The 22,350-nt window shown below is 44.1% G+C and overlaps 1 protein-coding gene across 26 annotated transcripts in view; it reads left to right on the forward strand.

The window, feature by feature from the left end:
- Window positions 1-22,350, forward strand: part of XRRA1 (X-ray radiation resistance associated 1) — a 133,451-nt gene that overhangs the window by 83,045 nt on the left and 28,056 nt on the right. For 21 of the 26 annotated variants that reach the window (XR_013523247.1, XM_035265446.3, XM_078340214.1 and 18 more), the window contains one exon: window positions 19,319-19,359. The exons of the other annotated variants lie outside the window; for them this stretch is intronic. Coding sequence is in view for 20 of the 21 variants with exons in the window: in XM_035265446.3 (XP_035121337.3) it covers window positions 19,319-19,359 (41 nt within the window). In the remaining variant the exon portion in view is untranslated. The remainder of the gene's footprint in view (window positions 1-19,318; window positions 19,360-22,350) is intronic. 26 annotated transcript variants of the gene reach the window in all.

Genomic DNA, 22,350 nt, shown 5'->3' on the forward strand with positions numbered 1-22,350 from the left:
TTTCTAGGTATGTTATTCTTTTTGTGGCTATTGTGGACAGGATTGTGTTCTTGATTTGGCTTTGAGCTTGGACGTTGATGGTGTATAAAAATGCTGTTGATTTTTGTACATTGATTTTGTATCCTGAAACTTTGCTGAAGTTGTTTATCAGATATGGGGGCTTTTGGGCATAGACCATGGGGTTTTCTAGGTATAGAAACACATTGTCTGCCAGAGATAGTCTGACTTACTTTCTTATTTGGATGCCTCTCATTTCTTTCTCTTGCCTGAGCTCTGGCTTGGACTTGCAGTACTATGTTTAATAGGAGTGGTGAGAGTGGAGATTCTGTCTTGTTTCATCAGTTCTCAAGGGGAATGCTTCCAGCTTTTGCCCATTCAGTATGATGTTGGCTATGGGTTTCTCATTGATGGCTCTCATTATTTTGAGGCATATTCCTTTAATGCCTAGTTTGTTTAGAGTTTTTAACATGAATGATGTTAAATTTTATCAAAAGCTTTTTCGGCATCTATTAGGATGATCATGTGGTTTTTGTTTTTAGTTTTGTTTATGTAATAAATCACATTTATCGATTTGCATATGTTAACTAAACCTTGCATCTCAGGAATAAAGACCACTTGATCATCATGGATAAGCTTTTTGATGTGCTGCTGGATTTGATTTGCCAGTATTTTGCTGAGAATTTTTGCATCTATGTTCATCAAGGATATTGGCCTGCAGTTTTCTTTTTTTGTTGTATCTCTGGAGAGTTTTGGTATCAGGATGATGCTGGCCTCAAAGAATGAGTTAGGAAGGCGTCCTTCCTCATCAATTTTTGGAATAGTTTCAGTAGGAATGGTACCAGTTCTTCTTTATACACTTGGTAGAATTTGGCTATGACTCTTACCCTGGGCTTTTTTTGGTTGGCAAGCTTTTTGTTACTGATTCAGTTTCAGAACTTGTTATTGGTCTATTCAGGGATTCAATTTCTATATGCATAAAGGTGTTCCTAGTACTCTCTGATGATGATTTTTGTAGTTCTGTGGGGTCAGTGGTAATGTTCCCTTTGTCATATCTGATTGTTTTTATTTGTATCTTCTCTCTCTTTATTAGTCTAGCTAGCAGTCTCTATCTTATTAACTTTTTCAAAAAAACTAACTCCTGTATTTGTTGATCTTTTTTATTTTCTTTAAGACAGGGTCTCACTCCGTCACGTGCGGTGGCATGATCTCAGCTCACAGCAGCCTCAACCTCCCAGACTCAAGCAGTCCTCCCACCTCAGCCTCCCAAGTAGCTGGAACTATAGGTGCACATCATCACACTCAGCTAATTTTTTTATTTTTTGTAGAGACAAGGTCTCATTATGCTGCCCAGGCTGGTCTCAAACTCCTGAGCTCAAGAAATCATCCCACCTCAGCCCCCCAAAGTGCTGGGATTACAGGCATTAGCCACCATGTCCAGGCTGTGGATCTTTTGTATAGTTTTCTGCATCTAAGTTTCCTTCAGTTCAGCTGGGATTTTGGTTATTTCTTACCTTTTTCTAGCTTTGGGGTTGGTTTGCTCTTGTTTCTCTAGTTTCTCTAGTTGTGATATTAGGTTGTTGAGATTTTTTTTTTTTTCCGAGATGGAATTTTGCTCTCATTGCCCAGGCTGGAGTACAATGGTGCAATCTCAGCTTACCACAACCTCCTCCTCCCAGGTTCAAGCCATTCTCCTGCCTCAGCCTCTTGAGTAGCTGGGATTACAGGCATGCCCTACCATCCCCGGCTAATTCTGTATTTTTGGTAGAGAAGGGGTTTCTCCATGTTGGTCAGCCTGGTCTCAAACTCCCGACCTCAAGTGATCCACCCACCTCAGCCTCCCAAAGTGCTGGAATTATAGGTGTGAGCCACCTCACCCAGCTAATTTGAGATCTTTCTTTTTGATGTGGGCATTTAGTGCTATAAAATTCCCTCTTAACACTTCCTTAGCTGTGGCCCAGAGATTCTGGTATTGAAGAAACCTTGTTATCTAGGGTGATACCTGAGGTTCATTGTCTCATGGCTGAGGAAATCAATCATATGGACACACACAGAGTAAGGTTAAAAGTGAAAGTTTAGTAGGCAAAAGAAAGAGAATAGCTCTCTGCTAAGAGAGAGGGGTCCCCAAGAAATAGGTTGCTGGATCAGCAGTGAAATGCAGGAGTTTTTATAGGTGCCTGGTGAGGAGGCAGTGTCTGATTTACATAGCGTGCAAAAGATTGACTGGACCAGGTGTGCCGCTGGCATAGGGCATGAAAAACTGATCACCCCTACCCCAATTTTTTATTATGCAGGTGGGTCCTCTGCCTGGCCTGTGACATGTTGCCCATTTTTAAATTGTACACATGGAAACAAATGGGAAGATGGAACCTCTATGTTGGATATGCCTGGCCCACAGGTAGCCCTTTTCTATTGGCACAGCTGCTGACATTTTTCTTGCAAGCTTCCAGCTTGCTTATCTATGTTTGCAGCTTGATTTTTCAGGCTGCTCTTTGTTGGAAAAAATATATGTCTATATTTTTTGAGACAGAGTTGTGCTTTGTTGCCCAGGCTGGAGTGCAGTGGTACGATCTTGGCTCACTGCAACTTCTACCCACTGGATTCAAGTGATTCTCCTGCCTTAGCCTCCTGAGTATCTGGAATTACAGTTGTGTGCCAACACTCCTAGCTAATTTTTATCTTTTTAGTTGAGATGGGGTTTCACCATGTTGGCCAGGCTAGTCTTGAACTCCTGACCTCAAATGATCTGTCCACCTTGGCCCCCAAACTGCTGGGATTGGAGGCATGAGCCACCGCACCTGGCTGGAAGAAAACAATTTCTTGTACTGCTTTTTGTTGAAAGGGAAGTTCTGCTGAGGACTCTTTTACCCTCACTCTCTGCCTAAATAATATCTTTCTACCTCCTGTATCACATTTCCCCCCTGAGGAGTGGAAACACTGAAAGCTGTTAGAGGGTGCTGGAGGACAACTCTTTCTGATTACTTCCGGCTGAAGAGGGCATCATTTGGGGAACAGAAGCTAAGGTTCCTTCTGGAGTTGATCTAAGGGTTCTTGGAAGAAAGGCATGTCTGTGTGGTTTCATCTGCAGCACCATTTGGAGTTTAATAGCTTCTAGGCAAAAAGGGATAAATTTTACAAGAAAGTTTAGAATATAGGGTTCGAATGTGAGTATTAAGATTCCTATTATTAGTGGGGGTACGATAGGCCACAACCATGACAGCAGGGTTTGATACCTGTAGCCATTTTGATGGGTTGTAATACTAGTTACCTCCACCAGATGTCGCTGTACCTTACCAGAAGTGTTAATATAAAAGCAACATTTTTATTTGAAAAAAACATATATTCCCCCTTGACTTGCCATTAGGAGATAATTTTAGGCCTGGGCTATCTTTTATGACTTGCGATGTGATTGGGAGGGATATATTATTGGGTGGCTAGAGTAACTTTAGTGTTAATCTTGGCTCAATCTTTCCTGTAATTATTAATCCTGTTATAAAGATGATAATTGGGCAGAATATTACAGCAATTAGAACTTTCCATTCAGAATTCTACATTGCAGGTGCCACAGTATATAGTCCTACTGCAAACATCAGAGTAAGTATAACAATTCCCACAAGGGTGGTCTAGTAGATAATTTCTATCTAAAATTTCAATCACCAAGATAGAGAATTTCCCTTTGGAAGTCTGTGAAGTTACAAGAGTAATCTCACGGATAATCAAAATCTTTCCACAAGTATGCGTCAAAGGCCGGGCGCGGTGGCTCAAGCCTGTAATCCCAGCACTTTGGGAGGCCGAGGCGGGTGAATCACGAGGTCAAGAGATCGAGACCATCCTGGTCAACATGGTGAAACCCCGTCTCTACTAAGGATACAAAAAATTAGCTGGGCATGGTGGCGCATGCCTGTAATCCCAGCTACTCAGGAGGCTGAGGCAGGAGAATTGCCTGAACCCAGGAGGCGGAGGTTGAGGTGAGCCGAGATCTCACCATTGCACTCCAGCCTGGGTAACAAGAGCAAAACTCCGTCTCAAAAAAAAAAAAAAAAAAAAAGTATGCGTCAAAAAGAAGTTCTAGGACCTGACAGCAAATCTCGAGAGGAAAAGTAGAAATAACTGAAAGTATCCATTAAGGTGGGAATGGGACTGAGTAGGATGAGTAGCCCTCACCTGTTTACTTATCTTTTATGATTTTCAGCTTAAGATCTCCTAATTCTTTGCACTGATATCCAGGACATTCCTCTGGGTTGTCGGGGTTGCTATCTCAGGTTTTCAGCCTTTGACTTGAGTGATGTATCCAGAGTCAATTCCTGTAAATTTTACTGCTGAGGGGTTGAAAGAACAGTGTAGGGCCCTTCCCAATTTGGGCTTAGGGAAGGAGAGAGATGGTGCAGTTTTTTTTATTAATACCAAATCTCCTGGGTTAAGTAATGGTGGTCTTATTTTGGGGGGTTGGGATTCTGCTAGTTGTGTTCATTCCTGTTGGAAGTGAGGTAGGTAGTTTACCTGGTTAAGGAATTTAGAGGTCTCTTGGTCTAATAGCAAATCATTTGTAAGGAAAGGCTGTTCATGCAGCATTTCAAATGGGGCCAAACCTATCTTTGAAGGGGCATTTCTTATCCACAGTAAAGCCATAGGAAGAAAAGTGACCCAAGGAAGGTGAGTTTCTTGGGACAGTTTTCTGAGATGTCTTTTGATAAACTATCTTCTCTACCTTTCCTGAGGACTGGGGTTTCCAAGCACCATGGAGATGATACTGTATGCCTAGTGCCTTTGAGATCCCCCTATGTGACAAATGTCTTAAGGGGCCATTGTCACTTGGAGGTACTTAGGTAGACTAAAGTGGGGAGTTATTTCATTAACTAACACTTTTATTACCTCAGAGGCCTTTTCTGTACGGCATGGAAATGCTTCTACCCAGTTAGTGAAAGTATCTACCCATACCAGGAGGTATTGGATGTCTTCTTCTTTGGCATGTGGGTGAAGTTATCGCAGTCCTCCCATGGATGACTTCCTATCCTTTGGGTTTGAGGAAGAAGGAGATGCCTGTTAAGGGGATTATTATTATTATTATTATTATTTTATTCTGAGACACAGTTTCACTCTGTCGCCCAGGCTAGAGTGCAGTGGCATGATCTCAGCTCACTACAATCTCCACCTCCTGGGTTCAAGCAATTCTCATGCCTCAGCCTCCCGAGTAGCTGGGATTAGAGGCATGCACCACCATGCCTGGTTAATTTTTTTTGTATTATTAGTAGAGATGGGGTTTCACTATGTTGGCCAGGCTGGTCTTGAACTCCTGACCTCAAATGATCCACCCGCCTTGGCCTCCCAAAGTGCTGTGATTACAGGTGTGAGCCACCATGCCCAGCCGAGGGGATTATTTTTAAGACAGATTTAACAAGCACTAACAAGCTGCTTGACTGGTTTTAATAAGGTCTCTCCTGAAAATCTCTGGGCACACTGATAAGTTTTATCCTTTCCCAAGTGAAAAAGCTTGGTGAAGGATCTTAAGGACTTTCCACTGGCTGGAGGCTGGCAAGTGGAGTTTGCCATCCTCTGACTATAGCCATCCTAAGGGCTGAAAAGTATACTCTTGAGCCCATTCTGCTTCTGCAGGGGAGTACTGAGGCTGAATTTCTCTTACGGAGCCTTCCCAGATTAGAGGGGCTTCAAGTGCATTGAGGCCCTGAGGCTGTCTTGCCACTGACTTGGCTGCCTGATCAGCTAACTTGTTTCGTTTGGCTACTTCATCTGTTCCCTTCTGATGTCCCTTGCAATGTATCACTGCTACCTCTTGTGGAAGGAAAACGGAGGATAACAACTTGTTGATTTCCTGATGGTATTTTATAAGGTATCTATTGGTAGCAAGAAAGTATCTTTCCTTCCAAATGGCAGCATGAGCATAAAGAACTAAGAAAGCATGCTTGGAATCAGCTTAAATGTTAGCTGCCTTTCCCTTGCTTAATTTGTGTTCTTGTAAGAGCTGTCAGTTCAGCTAGTTGAACACTTGGGAGAGGGACACACTTTCAATGGAAGAGTGTATATTGCATATCCCGCCTTACAGACTCCTTACTCCACAAAGGAACGTCCATTTGTGAAAAGGGTCCCACCTGGATTTTCTGGGGGAGTTTCCCTGGCTGCGTAGGTCTGTATCACAGCTTGTTCACAGTCATGTTCAGGTTCCCCAGTCTCCTTGGGGAGGAAAGTGGCTGGGTTTAGGCAAGAGCAAATTTTTAACTGGGATTGTAGACTCTTCTAATAGCAGAGCCTGTTATTTAAGGAGTGAGCTTTTTGTTAGCCAAGGGCTTCCCTTAGAGGACAGCAATCCTGCTACATTATGTGTGGTATAAATGGTTAAGCCATTCCCTGGGGTTAATTTGATGGCCTCTGGTACCAGTAGAGCTACTGTGGCAATGACTCAGAGGCATGATGGCCATCCTTTAGCCACCAAATCAAGTTCCTTACTTAGGGAGCCCACTGGCTGTGTGTTGAGCTGGTCCTCTGGCTTGAGTTAAAACTCCTGGGGCCATTTGCTTCCTTTCTGATACATAAAGATTGAAGACCCTCCCTATAGGAAGGCTGAGGACTGATCCCTTAAGTAAGGCTTGTTTTAACTGGTTAAGGCCTTTTGAGCTTCAGGTTCCCAGGTTAGGAAATGAGTTTTAGCCACTTGAGTTTCTTTTATGAAGTGATAATAAGGGATAAACTATCTCACCATACCCAGGTATCCATAGTTTGCAAAATCCTATAATGCCCCAAGATCCTGTTAGTTGCTTGAAGGTTTTAGGAAAGGGGAAGAAGGAAATTGGCTTAATCCTTTCTTCCCCTAATGCTCTGGTCTCTTCAGACATTACATTGATGTATTTCACTGAGGTTTGACAAAGCTTGGCCTTAAATTTTGAAACCTTATATCCTTTGTTGGCTAGGAAATTAGAGGAGTCTCACCAGTTGGGGCACAAGGCAGTATGTCATCTACATATTGCAAGACCCCAAAAACTCAGAGAGGTCCTTTAACGGTGCCTGTGCAAACAAGGGGGACTGTCTCAAAATCCCTGAGGCAGCACTGTCCGTGTCAACTAGGCATCTGGCCAGAGGGAACTTTGAAGACAAACAGGTATTGAAAGTCGGGATGTAATCACATATAGAAAAAGGCATCCTTTAGATCTAGGACTGTGAACGATTTAGTTCCCTCAGGCATTTGGGTTAGCAAGGTATAGGAATTGGGGACCACTGGATGAATTGAAACTATGGCCTTATTAATGCGGTACAGATCCTGATCTAGTCTTCATTCTCCATTGGATTTTTACACTCCTAATATTGGGGTGTTGCAGGGGCTGCTACAGGGTTTGAGAAGGCCCTGCATTTTCAGGTTATTGATAATGGCTTCTAGCTCCTTCCTAGCTCTGGCCTTAGGGGATATTGTCTCTGGTTAGGAAAAGAATGGGATCCTTAAGGTGGATCTGGACTGGCCCTAGTGGTTATAATTCAACCTCTTCTTCCTTGAGCTGCCAACACTTCAGGATGAATAACAGCTTCCACCAGGAGAAGACAAAGAGTTTGTCCTGGGGCTGTAAGGATGCTGGCCCCCATGCAAGCTAAAATGTCTCTGCCTAATAAAGGAGTGGGACTTTCAGGCATAAGAGGGCATGTGTAATTAATAGGTCCTCCCAACTACAACTAAGGGGTTGAGAAAAATGTCAGGTTAGAACCTTTCCTGAGATGCCTGTCACGGTCATGCCATGGGAAAAGGGGAGCTCTGGATTAGGGAGAAGAGACAGACTGTCCCAATGTCCAGAAGGAGGTTCACCTTCCTTCTTTCCTTCAATTTTCAGAATCATTTGGGGGCTCCTGTGCAGTAATGACAGTTTGAGCTGCTGGAGCCAGGGTTCTGAGGCCCAGGACTCATCAGTCCTGTTGGAGCGTTTGTGAGACTGGTTCTGAACCCAGTGACCTCTGTCTGCAGGGTATTCTGATCTCAGTGGTCCCCACCACAGGCTGGACAGGGTCAAGGTGGCTTCTACTTGCTGCCTGGGCACTCCTCCTACCACAGCTTGGGGATCCTGGACTTGCAAGCCTGCCAAGCAGCTTCTAGAGGCTCTGTCCTTCTCTTGTGTTCCCTGTCTTTATCCAGGGCCTCCTCCTGGTCTAGTGGTCATAGCTCAACCTATTCTTCCTTTAGTTGCCCACACTTCTGGATTAATAATAGCTTCTACCAGGGGGAGACAGAGTTTGTCCTGGGGCTGTAAGGATGTTGGCCCCACATACAAGCAAAAATGTCTCTCCTTAATAAAGGAGTGGGACTTTCAGCCATATCAAAAAGGCATGTGCAAATAATAGGTCCTCCCAACTACAACTAAGGGATTGAGAAAAATATCGGGTTAGAAACTTTCCTGAGATGCCCATCATAGTCATGCTATGGAAAAAGGGGAGGCCTGGATTAGAAAGAAGAGAGAAAGAAAGACCAAGGTAACTAACCTCAGGGGGTTTTCCAAGGATATATCTGGTCCTATAGTCTGGTTCTACAGTTTCTCTAATATTGGGAGCTGCCTTGTAATAAACTTGTCCTTTAGGGATATCTGTCCCTTGACTGAACCAGGGGATAAGGTGTGTTTTGTTAGGGACTCTCTCAGCCTTTCCATAAAGTCTGCAGGATTCTCATCTGGCTTTTGGTTTATCATGGACAGTTGGAGGGTCAGACCTCTTGATTTCTCTTAGTTCTTCAAAGGACCTCCAATATGCACATTAAAAAGTGTTTTCTTGGCCGGGCGCGGTGGCTCACACTTATAATCCCAGCACTTTGGGAGGCTGAGGCAGGTGGATCACGAGGTCAAGAGATCGAGACCATTCTGGTCAACAAGGTGAAACCCCGTCTCTACTAAAAAATACAAAAATTAGCTGGGCATGGTGGTGCGCGCCTGTAGTCCCAGCTACTCGGGAGGCTGAGGCAGGAGAATTGCTTGAACCCAGAAGGCAGAGGTTGCGGTGAGCCGAGATCATGCCATTGCACTCCAGTCTGGGTAACAACAGCGAAACTCCATCTCAAAAAAAAAAAAAAAAAAAAAGTGTTTTCTTGGCCGGGCGCAGTGGCTCACGCCTATAATCCCAGCACTTTGGGAGGCCGAGGCAGGTGGATCATGAGGTCAAGAGATGGAGACCATCCTGGTCAACAAGGTGAAACCCCAACTCTACTAAAAATACAAAAATTAGCTGGGCATGGTGGTGTACGCCTGTAGTCCCAGCTACTCGGGAGACTGAGGCAGGAGAATTGCTTGAACCCAGGAGGCATAGGTTGCGGTGAGCCAAGATCATGCCATTGCACTCCAGTCTGGGTAACAACAGCAAAACTCCATCTCAAAAAAAACAAAGTGTTTTCTTTTCCATTCATCTTTGGAGTCATCAGGGTTCTAATTAGGGTTGTCAAGAGGTACTGCCTCTCTTTCTTACTAGAAATGATGGTTTCCCATCTCTTCACCTTCCCTATTTTCTCTTTTCCTTTTTGTCCTACTATAAGAGACATATTGCTTATCTCCAAATTTCCCTGCTGCCTACAGAGCTTCTTATTTTTCAGTTGCAGTTAGGGTTTGGCTTAGGAGCAGCATGACATCCTTCCATGAGAGGTCAAACACCTGAGTTAAATTTTGTAAAGCTTCTATATACCTATCGGAGTCATCAGAAAATCAGCCTAAGTATCCCTTTATTTGCCTAAGGTCATGCAATGAGACAGGAACTTGAGCTACAGTGGTATCACCTCCTTTGGGCATTTCCTGTAGGGGTAAGAGTGAAGCTGGGAGAATGGGGAGTTTTGGAGATAGTCAAACTAGAGGAGCTGATGGTGCAATTGGAGGGGGCACCAAATAAGGGGGACAAGAAGAGCCAAGACACTCAATAGCTGCCTGAAGTTGCTTTCTTAGTTTTGGGGGACTGACTGCTAAAAGAGCTTGGTTGATTGTGCAATATTTGCAAAGGTCTAGTAAGAAGCCCATGCCCTTGTGCAAAAGCAGAGTTTCAGGATTAAAGGTGTCTCAGTGCTTCAGAATGCACTTGAGAGGGGTGTAGGCTAGAGATGGCTAGAAAGATAGAGGAGATAAAGAGTCCCTCATTCCTCTCCTTCCTTTGGAATGGTCCAAGATAGAGAGGAAGACAATGGGAGTCTTCCCCCAACTGTTTTCCCTCCTTGGTTCCCTGGGCTGTGGCATCCATTAAAGGTGCCACTCTTGGATGCAGCCATGTCCCTCAGCCATGGATCTAGAGGAGCTAAGTGATGGATTTAGTCACACTTACCCATACAACTCTAATCCTCCACTGGTGATTTCCCAGACTTGTATGATCTGTGTGGCTTCTCAGTAGATGGATCTTTGGAAAGACTATGTAACAGTTGTATTTGGGCAAAGCCCCTTAATGGAGAGAGTATACTGGGTTGAGCTCTATATTGTTATTATGGCCTGGACTAAAGTATTTATTGTTAGGCAGTGGTTCTAGTTAACTTCAAGACATAAAATCCCCTTACTCTTTAAGTACCATTTTAATGGGAGGAAGAATAGGTGCCTTAAAAGAATGTAGGAACTGAATCGTAGTTTTCCTGCTGATGGGACAGTATCAAAACTAAAATTTTGTTTCAGAGGGCATTTTCCTCCTCACTGTTGCGTTTTCGCATTCACAGAAGGGGCATAAAGCCTGTTCTCTAGTAGAGGGGTACAAAAGGGGAGAATTGGGGAACTAGAGTGTTTAGGCTGACAAGTACCTCATGGAGAAGATTCCTATTCCACTAGGTGGTGCTGTAGACCTTGAAATACCATGTAATCTCCAGACCAAGGGTAGAGAGATGCTCACTCTATTCCTAGAAAATCACAAAAATGGCAATCCCTGGCCAGGTGCAGTGGCTCATGCCCGTAATCCCAGCACTTTGGGAGGCTGAGGAAGGTGGATCACGATGGTTAAGAAATGGAGACCACCCTGGTCAACATGGTGAAACCCTGTCTTTACTGAAAAATACAAAAATCAGCTGGGTGTGGTGGCGCATGCCTATAGCCCCAGCTATCCGTGAGGCTGAGGCAGGAGAATCATTTGAACCTGGGAGGCAGTGACTACAGTGAGCCAAGATCATGCCATTTTGCACTCCAGCCTGGTGACAGAGTGAGATTCCATCTCAAAACAGAAAATGGCAATCACTTGTATTATATTCCTGGTTACTATGGCATTTGCTGATCCTGTCTAACAGGATTATTTCCCTGAAGTGTAAAAATTCCTGCAACATTGCATCCAGAGAGAGACAGGAGACACGGCAGTCATGGACAGGAAAGAAGGAAAAAATGCAGTAGGAAAAGCTTGGAGATCCTGTTACCAGTGCCCAATGGGAAGTCAGAGTCAGCCTTCAGGTTAACACCTGGATGTAGCCCTGGCCAGAAACTAACAGTTGCCTCTGGATCTCTTCCAGCCCCATGCAATGGCTAGACTCTCTGTGAAAGGAAACTGGTTTGAAACAGAGTCAACATTCCCAGCACCCTGAGGGTACGGAGGGATTCACTAAGTTCTCCCCAGCAAGCCTGTCATCTGAGTCTTGAGATGGGTGGCATGCCCTAAGGGCATCTAGGTGGCCATCAGACACCCAGTGTTTTTGGTTTGATTTTAAAATCGAGGGCAGAAGGCCCTAAAATGAAAGTAAAGATTTGGGGTCTGCTCCTATACTCACCCTTCCTTCCAATGAATCTACCTTGAATCCCAGACGGGCCCTACAATGAAGTGGCCTCATTGTTGGGGGTGATACCTGAGGTTCATTGTCTCATGGCTGAGGAAATCAAGGACCTGGCCACACAAAGAGTGAGGTTAAGAGTGGAAGTTTAATAGGTAAAAAAGAATACCTTTCTGCTGGAGAGGGGGATCCCAGAGAAGTGGCTTGTAGGATCTGTGGTTAAATGCAGGGGCTTTTATAGATGTCTAATGAGGCAGTCTCTGATTTACATAGGGTGTAGAAGTTTGGTTGGACCAGATGTGCCATCTGCTTAGGGTGTGAAAACCTGGTTAGGACTAGGTGTATCATTTGCATAGGGCACAAAAATATGGTCACCCCATGCTAATCTTTTGTTATGCAGGAGGTCCTCTATCTGGCCTGTACCATGTTGCCCTTTCCTTTACTGTACCTGTAGTAACAAAAAAAGGGAAGATGGAGCCTCCATGTTGGACATGCCTGGCTCCCAGGTAGCTCTTTTCTATTGGCACAACTGCTGGCATTCCCCCATGCAGACTTACAGCTCATTTATCTGTTTTCAGCTCAAATTTTTCAGGCTGCTCTTTGTTGGAAAAAAATAATTTCTTGGTCTGCTTCTTGCTAAAAGGGAAACTCTGCTGAGGACTCTTTTACCCTATCTGCCTAAATCATTTCTTTCTACCTCCTGTATCAGTATGTTGCCTCTGTTCTAATTAGTTTCAAAGAATATCTTGATTTATCCCTTAATTTCCTTATTTACCCACAAGTCATTCAAGAGCTGGTTGTTTTATTTCCATGTAATTATATGGGTTTGAGCAATTTTCTTAGTAATTCTACTTTATTCTGTTATGGTCCAAGAGTGTGGTATGATTTCATTAAAAGAATTTTTTTTTACTGAGGAGTGTTCTCTATCTGATTGTGTGGTTGATTTTAGAGTATGTGCCACATGCAGCTGAGAAGAATGTGTATTTTGTTGTTTTGGGATGGAGTGTTCTATAGATGTCAATTGGGTCCATTTGATCAAGTATGAGTTCAGATCCTGAATATCTTTGTTAGTTTTCTGCCTCAATGATCTGTCTAATATTTTTATGGGGGTATTGATGTCCTGCACCATTATTGTATGTTTATCCAAGTCTCTGTATGTCTCTAAAAGCAGCTTGCTTTTTTAATCTGGGTGTTCCTCTGTTGGATGTGTATATATTTAGAATAGTTATGTCTTCTTATTGAATTGAGACCTTTGCCATTATGTAAATAATGTCCTCCTTTGTCTTCTTTTATCTTTGTTGGTTTAATGTCTGTTTTGTCTGAGTTTAGAATCAGTTCAACAACTGCTTTTTTTCTGTTTTCCATTTGCCTAGTAGATGTTTTTCCATCCCTTTACTTTGAGTCTAAAGGTGTAATCACATGTGAGATGGGTCTCTTGAAGACAGCATGCCATCAGGTCTTGCTTCTTTATTCAACTTATCACTGTGCCATTTAACTAGGTCATTTACCTCATTTACATTCAAAGTTAATATTGATGTGTGAGGATTTGCTCATTATTATGCAGACCTGTTCCTGTGGTTGCTTTATAGTGTTACTGGTTTGTTTACTTAAGTGTGTTTTTGTAGTGGGCCAGTAACAGTTTTTCCTTTCCAACTGTAGCACTCCCTTCAAGACCTCTTATAAGGCATGTCTGATGCTAATAAAATCCCTTAGCATTTGTATGTCTGAAAAGGATCTTATTTCTCCTTCACTTACAAGGCTTAACTTGGCTGGATATGAAATTCTTGGTTGAAAATTCTTTTCTTCTCAGAATGCTGAGCCTGGCTTGGTGGCTCACACCTGTAATCCCAGTACTTTGGGAAGCTGAGACAGGTGGATCACTTGAGGCCAGAAGTTCAAGACCAGCCTGGCCAACATGGTGAAACCCTGTCTCTACTAAAAACATAAAAAGTTAGCTGGGCATTGTGATGCATGCTTGTAATTCCAGCTTCTTGGGAAACTGAGGCATAAGGATACCTTGAACCTGGGAGGTGGAGGTTGCAGTGAGCCAAGATTGCACCACTGCACTCCAGCCTGGATGACAAGAGTGAGACTCTGTCTCAAAAACAAAACAAAACAAAAAAAAGAATGCTGAATACAGGCCCCTTTTCTCTTCTGATTTGTGCTGAAAGGTCTTCTGTTAGCTGATGGTGTTCCCTTTGTAGGTGACCTGCCCTTTCTGTCTAGCTGCCTTTAACATTTCTTCTATCATTTTGACCTTGGAGAATCTGATTACTATGTTTCTTGGGGATGGTCTTCTTGTGTAGTATTTCACAAGGGTTCTCTACATTTCTTGAATTTGAAGGTTGGCCTCTCTAGCAAGATTGGGAAAATTTTGATGGATGATATCCTGAAATATGTTTTCCAAGTTGTCTGCTTTCTCTCCTTGTCTTTCAGGGATACCAATGAGTAGTACTGTTGGCCTTTTTACATAATCCCATATTTCTCAGAGGTTTTGTTCATTCTTCCTTACTGTTTTTTTTTCTTTCTTTCTTTCTTTCTTTTTTTTTTGGTCTGACCGAGTTATTTTGGAAAGCCAGTCTTTGGGCTCTGAGAGTTTTTCCTCACCTTGGTTGATTCTGCTGTTAACACTTACAATTGTGTTCTGAAATTCTTGAAGTGAATTTTTCAGCTGTATCAGCTCACTTTGCCTCTTTCTTAACATGACCATTTCATCTTTCATCTCCTGTATTATTTTATTTATTCCTTAGATTCCTTGTATTGGGTTTCAGCTTTCTCCTGAATGTCAGTCATCTCCATTCTCATCCATATTCTGAATTCTATTTCTGTCATTTCAACCTGTTTAAGAACTACTGCTGGAGAACTAGTGCAGTCATTTGGAGGTAAAAAGACACTCTGGCTTTTTGATTTGCCAGAGTTCTTGGCTGCTTCTTTCTCATCTATGTGGACTGATACTCTTTCAATCTTTGAAGGTGCCATCCTTTGGATGGCCCAGTGGCAGCATGGGCCAGGGTGCAGGGTCACCGGTGTCCATGCTCAACGTTCAGGCTGGCGGTGGCAGTGGAAGTGGGTGTGCTTATCCTGGCAGCAATGGCATGGTGGGGTACATGCACACCCACACCCACCCATTCTCCAGATTTTGAAAGTTTTCTGTTATCCTTTGAATAACCTTTCTATTCTTTTTTCTTTCTTATATCCCTCCTTAACTTTAGCAACCCTAATATTTTCTTTTTTGATGTTGTCCCATAGACCCTGCAAGCTTTCTTTATTCCTTTTTATTCTTCTTCCTATTTTCTCATCTGACTGTGTATTTCCATATAGTTTTTGAGCTCACTGATTCTTTCTTCTGTTTAATTATTCTGCTGTTGATATTCTCTATTGCCTTTATTATTCATTATATTTTTCAATTCCAGGATTTCTTTTTTAAAATTATTTCAATCTCTTTGTTAAATTTCTCTGGTAAATTTCTGAGTTGATTCTCTGTGTTTTCTTAAAGTTCATTGTGCTTCTTTAAAACATCTGTTTTGGCTGGGCATGGTGATTTATACCTATAATCCCAGCACTTTGGGAGGTTGAGGTAGGAAGACTGATTGAGCCCAGGAGTTGAAGACCACCCTGGGCAACAAAGTGAGACTCCACTTCTACCAAAAAATTAGCCAGGCATGGTGGTGCATGCCTGTGGTCTCAGCTACATGGGAGGCTGAGGTGGGAAGACTGCTTAAGCCCAGGAGGTTGAGGCTGCAATAAGCCATTTTATGCCACTGCACTCCAACCTGGGTGACAGAATGAGAGCCTGACTCAAAAAACAAAGGAAAAAAACACCCCAAAACAGTTATTTTGAATTCTTTGTCTGAGAGATCACACATCTCTATTACTTTATGGTTGGTCTCTGGCATCTTATTTTGTCTGTTTGGTGAGGTCATATTTCCCTGAGTGTTCTTGATGTTTTTAGAAGTGTGATGCTGTCTATGTTTTGAAATATTAGGTATTTATTTTTGCCTTTGTAGTCTGGCTTTGTTTGTGCCTGTCCTTCTTCAAAAAGACTTCCAGGGATTCTAAGCAGATTGACTGTTACGTTTCCTGGGCCTGGGACCACTACTGGCATCTTAGTATACTTGGGAGTGGTTTAAACCCAGCCTTGCTGCAAGTCTTGCAAAGACTGAGATTGATGTGGCTTTCTGGCCCAGGTGGCTCTGGGAAGACTCAAAGACAGGACTGGGCCTATGTGAGAATGCAGACCAAGGAGACCCGAGTCCAGAACACTGTCCCAGCAGCCCAGACGTGTGCTTCCCAGCAGGTCTCTGCATGGGTCCCAACTGTAGCCAGAGGGACTGGATTTAAGATTGGGCCATTGCTGGGTGCAGTGGCTCACACCTGTAATCCCAGCACTGTGGGAGGTTGAGGTGGGTGGATCACAAGGTCAGGAGTTCAAGACCAGCCTGGCCAAGATGGTGAAACCCCATCACTACTAAAAATACAAACATTAGTCAGGCGTGGTGGCAGATGCCTGTAATTCCAGCTACTCAGGAGGCTGAGGCAGAGAATTATTTGAACCTGGGAGGTGGAGGTTGCAGTGAGCCAAGATGGTGCCACTGCCCTCCAGACTGGGCAACAGAGTGAGACTCCATCTCAAAAAATAAAAATAAAAAAAACTGGACCATCTTGGGATCTGCTTTAGGAATGAAGCTGGTTGTCCATCTCATTGGCTTAGACAGGTGTATGTCACCTAGGAGGTCCCTGCAAAAGTATTTCCTTGACTGCAACAAGAGACCAGAGTTGAAACTGGCACCCCTTGGGATCTGCTGTGGGCTGGAGGATGGTGTGCCTGGCATGGTGGTTCAGACAGGCATACATCTGCTAGCATGTCTCTGCATAGATGGAATTATTCCCTGATTGTAGCAGGAGGGGCTGGAATTGACCATAGGCCCCCTAGGTATCTGCTATGGAACAGAGGCTAGAGAGCCCTGTCTTGGTTCAGGGAGGTGCACATTGCCCAGCAAAGTTCTTGCTCACTAAGAATAGTTCCCTGACCGCAGCAGGAGGGGCCAAATCTTAGACTGGGCCTCCTCAGGATCTGCTGTGAGGTAGTGGCCATTGGTTCAAAGGGGCATGTGTCTCCCAGCAAGTCCATACACAGATGAGATGGTTGCCTGATTGCTGTAGGAGGGGCCAGGGCTAACACTAGACCCCACTGGGATTTGCTATGAGAAGGAGGCTAGAGAGCCCATCTTGTTGGCCCAAGCAGGCGTGTGTCTCTCAGCAGGTCTCAGCACAGATGGGATAATTCTCCACTGTAGTGGCAGGGGTCAGAGCAAGACTGTCCTCTCAGGATTTGCTGTAGGGTAAAGGCTAGAAAGCCCAGTTTCATTGGCTCAGAGGGGCATGTGTCTTCCAGCAAGTCTTTGCAAATTCTGAGTAGCTCTCTGATTGCAGCTGGAGGGACCAGATCTCAGACTGGGTGAAATTTGCTGTGGAACAGAGGGTGGTGAACTCAGCTGGGAGCCTCGGGGTGCAAGATATGGCTGAGTCTCCTCCTGGGTCCTTGTACAAGAGACTGTGAGCAGGGACCTCAGCTGAGACGGTCTGGATCAGACAAACAGGGCAACTTTCAGGCTTACTGCCAAGACTGATGTCAGTGGGCAGACAAGCCTTTCCACCAAGGCACTGGCATGTACAACTCCTTCTGGACCTCTCTGCAGATGGTTTTGGTTGCAGGCTCAGGCCAAATGTGGCTGTAGCCCAGGCCCTTGGAAGGCTAGGCTGTTTTTGTTTTTTGGGTTTTTTTTTTGAGACGGAGTTTTGCTGTTGTTACCCAGACTGGAGTGCAATGGCATGATCTCGCTCACCGCAACCACCACCTTCTGGGTTCAAGCAATTCTCCTGCCTCAGCCTCCCGAGTAGCTGGGACTACAGGCACGCACCACCATGCCCAGCTAATTTTTGTATTTTTAGTTGAGACGGGGTTTCACCTCATTGACCAGGATGGTCTTGATCTCTTGACCTCGTGATCCACCCACCTCGGCCTCCCAAAGTGCTCGGATTATAGGCATGAGCCACCATGCCCGGCCAAGGCTTTCTAGTCTTGAACTGGGGAGCAGGCTTTGTGGATCAGCCACTTGGATGTTGTCTGCACTCTCAAAACAATCCTTCAAGGTCTTGGGCTCCACCAGTGTTTCACAGACTCCTACCTGAATCTTGAAACTCCTGCAGAGACATTTGACTGTGGGCAGGTGCAGAATTTTTGTTATTGTGAGGGGATATGAATGGGTTATCCTCTATTCCACCGTATTCTCTCTGCCTTTTGCATTCTGAGAGTCTTTCCACTCAGTCTTCCATCTTATAAATTAGTTCTTCAACTGGGTCCATTCTGCCAATCAGCACATTTATGAGTTCTTTTAATTATATTATAAATTTACAGCTTTGTTAGTAGCTTTGCTTCGACAACAGTCTGCTTTTGATTTAGGAGTTAAATAACCTTTGAATTTCTCAGAGAATACTAATTATTCTATTTTGAAATTTTTATAACTTTTGTTAAATAAACTGTTTTTATTTGGGTGCTAATTCTTCTCTTTTTTATATTGTTAATTTTCCTCAAATGTTAGGAGATTCTTCATTGTTTAGTTCCTTTGTGTAACAATACTCAATCAGAAGCTTAAAATGCAGTAATTCCTGTGATTGTGGGGAGAGCAGGATGCGCATTCAGGCAGCATGCCTATCTTTCTAGAGGTGCTGTCTAGAGGTGTTTTCTAGGGTTCACTGCTTAGCACTCACACTTGCAACCATGGCCCTTCCCCCAGGGAATTCTTTTGTTCAGTGCACAAAGCTTTCCCAAACTCCCTTGCAGACCCTCATTCACAGAAGTTATTTATGCCATATGTTGTTCCATCCCCTATTACTATTTTCTTCATTTTCATGTGACCTTTCTCATTATAATATCATTAACTTGTAGAAGGTGTCGCTTAACTAGGCTAAAGGTAAGCAATGTCTGCACAGGATCTAGTCCCAGCAGATGCTATGCTATATTAGGTTGAACTCAGCTGTTTATTGGCTCATCTCGTTCTGATGATCCCAAGAATGAAATCACTCTGCAGCCTCCTCCTTACGACTGTATGCTGGTTGTTCTTGGTATCTCTCCTGAATTCACTGGCTTAACACATTCTGTTTCTTCTAATATAACGAATATTACTTCCAAATCCTCTGACAGAATGTCTTCTATATACATTTCTAAGATGGTTGATCAGCTTTCTGTTCAGTATGGACTCCCCAGTAATTCTGAGGCTGGAAAGTGATTGTGTGTTTTAAAGTCAGACAGAAGGTCAGTGTGGCTGAAATACAGTGAGTCAAGGAGAGAGTAGCCTGAAATGAGATTGAAGAAGTAGGCAGGGGCCCGATCATGCAGGACCTCAGAGGTCTGGATAAGCAGTTTGTATTTTATCCTAAGTGCAGAGGGACTTATTACCTGGTGCATGTCACAGCCGGCTCCTCTTCCTAGTTAGCACTGGAGCCAAGGACCAATGAGGACTCCCTCTTGGAGGTGCCCTGGTATACACAGTGGATGTCAGAGCCATATCCTGGGTGCTCTAGGTGTCACTCAGTGCCCTCACCAACCTTCATGCTGTTTCTCTTCTGTTTCAGAGGTTGTGTTCTCATCTCACCCTGGATTTTCAACCTCAGAGGTAGGAGCTGAATACTTTGTGTTCCTGAGTTAGAATATTAATTTTAATAGACCAAATAAGTTAATGGAGCCGTGAGAGTCATTTCTGTAGACGACACTGAGGAAGCCCATTGACTGAATAGGTATTTGCCAAGTACCTACCAGGTACCAGGTCCTGTGCTGGCCACAGACAGACAAGTCTTGACCTTACCTGCCCACTCTTTCATTGTTCTTACATGCTGTTTAGCATAATGTAATAATGGCAGCTGCCTCAAGTGATAAAATTGGCATTGAAGTGGAGCTGCTACCAGGAGCTCCCTAACAAGAGCTCCCAAAGCTGGCAAAGTCCTTTCCAGAAACTCCACTACCCAGGACCTAATCCTTGATGTCACAGACTGAGACCCTTGATTTTTGTCAGCACAGAAATTTTTTTTTCCCTCTCATGGCAGATGCTCATGGAAACTGGTGCATGTAAACTAAATATTGATTAACTCATTTACAGTAAATAGAGCATCTCTTCATTTAGCCAACCTGCATCCTTGAGAGGTAGCTCAGTATACAACCTCCCCACAGATACAACTGCATGAGAAATTCTATCAGTTAACTATAGCTGCTTACCAAACCAACCTAGTAACAATTCACTATTTTTCACCACTCACAATTGAGTTGATGAGGTGATTCTACTGGCTTTGCCAAGACTCACTCATGCAGCTGTATTTAGCTGGCAGGGGGGACTGGGGGCTGGGTTAAGGTACACAGCTGGCATGGCTCAGCATCTTCTCTCTTTACGATCTTCTTCTCCTGGGCTTCATTACAGTATGGTTGCATTACAGCATCAGAGTTTCAAGAGAGCAAGGGTAAACCAAAAGTTCTGAAATTGAAATAGTATCAATTCTCCACATTCTTTTGGTCAAAGCAAGTCAAAAGCCCACTATTATACTGCTGTACAATTCTGACGCTGACCCCTGAGTTCACGCAGACTCCACAAATTAAGCATTGACCCCACAAGGGAGGGTAGTTCCCAACAAGATTGCCCTCACTTCAGAGGCCAGCCACAAATTTGGGAGTCCCCAGGCTATCCACACTTTGACCAACTGGCTATAAATTCAAGCGTTTCCACAACCTACTCAGGTTTAGTAACTTTCTAGAACAATTCACAGAACTCAGGAAAGGGTTATACTTACAATTACAGTTTTACTATAATGCAGCAGTCTTCAACCTTTTGGCACCAGGGACCAGTTTTGTAGAAGGCAATTTTTCGATGGACTGGGGTGGGGTGGGTGGTTTCAGGTGATTCAAGTGCACTACATTTATTGTGCATTTTATTTCTATGATTACACTGTAATATATAATTAAATAATCATACAACTCACTACAATGTAGAATCAGTGGGAGACCTGAGCTTGGGAGGCAGTGACAGATCATCAGGCATTAGATTCTCATAAGGAGTGTGCAATCTATACCCCTCACATGCCCAGTTCACAATAGGGTTTGTGCTCCTATGAGACTCTAATACTGCTGCTGATCCCACAAGAGGTGGAGCTCAGGAAGTAATGTAAGCAATGGGGAGCAGCTGTGAATACAGATGACGCTTCGCTCGCTCACTCACCCACTGCTCACTTCCTGCTGTGCAGCCCAGTTCCCAGCAGGCTAGGGACTGACATTGGATTGTAGCCTGAGGGTTGCCCAGCTATAAATGATACGAATCAGGACCAGCCAAATGAAAAGGCATATACAGTGAGGTCTGAGAGCTTTCATGCCCTCTCCCTATGGATTCAGGGCATGTCTCCCTCCCAGCACATTGATGTGCTCACCAATTAGGAAGCTCACCCATACCTCAGAGTCCAGAGCTTTCAATGGAGGCTCATTGGCCACCTGACAAAACTCAATCTCCAGTCCCTTATCCTTCCCAGTGGTCAGGCTGGCACAAAGCCCCAACCCTCTAGTCACCTGGTTAGTCTTTCTGGCATGGCTAGCCTCCATCCTGAGTCATCTCATTAACCATAAATTAAGATGTGACTCAAGGGGTCCTGCATAACAAAGATACTCCTATCACTCAGAAAATTCCAAGGGTTTTAGAAGCTCAGTGCCAGGAACCTGGGACAAAGACCAGCCAAATTGTTTCTTATATAACAGCCAGTCTAATTTCTAAAGAGGGTAGAGACATGATCTCACCTCTGAATGGGAGGAGCAACCAGGTCACACTGCAAAAGGGCATGTATGTGGGATGAAGGCACTTGTGGCCAATTAACAGTCTACCACAGAAGTCAAAGATATTTTTTTTTTTTTGAAATGGAGTCTTGCTCTGTGGCCAGGCTGGAGTACGGTGGCACAATCTCGGCTCACTGCAACCTCTGCCTCCTGGGTTCAAGAGATTCTTCTGCCTCAGCCTCCCGAGTAGCTGGGACTACAGGTGTGTGCCACCATGCCCAGCTAATTTTTGTACTTTAGCAGATACAGGGTTTCACCATGTTGGCCAGGATGGTCTCCATCTCCTGACCTCGTGATCTGCCTGCCTCGGCCTTCCAAAGTGCTGGGATTACAGACATGAACCAGTAATTTGTAGGATTGCTCAGTGCTCAGATCAGCTCTCTGACATCTGAAAATCTAGAAAGTGAATTGGATAGTTGAGATTTTTAGTGGCCTTTCTCTATTAAAATCAGATGCATCCCCCTCTAAGACAAGGCCCTCTCTGCCCCGAGCAGGGCCAGTTATGCCCTTGGTTTAGGAAATTCTTCGTCCAGACTCTCTGGCTTTTCCTTTTTTGTGCTCCAGTTTGACTTACCCACTTCAGTTCACATAGCCTTGCTCCAAGTAGGGAATTACTAGTGGAGGAGACTGCCTTATCAGACTGCCACAACATTCCACTCTTGCGTCTCAGAGATTGCCTTGGGATCACTGGGAGAGGCGAGTTGTCTGAGTGCCCAAACACCATCACTGGCTTTTGTTTTATTCTCACCCATGACTGACATGTCCACTTGTGTGGTTTTTACAAGTTGACCCAGAAGGGTAC

The sequence above is a fragment of the Callithrix jacchus genome, chromosome 10 (assembly GCF_049354715.1).
Source record: "Callithrix jacchus isolate 240 chromosome 10, calJac240_pri, whole genome shotgun sequence".
Lineage (NCBI taxonomy): Eukaryota > Metazoa > Chordata > Mammalia > Primates > Cebidae > Callithrix > Callithrix jacchus.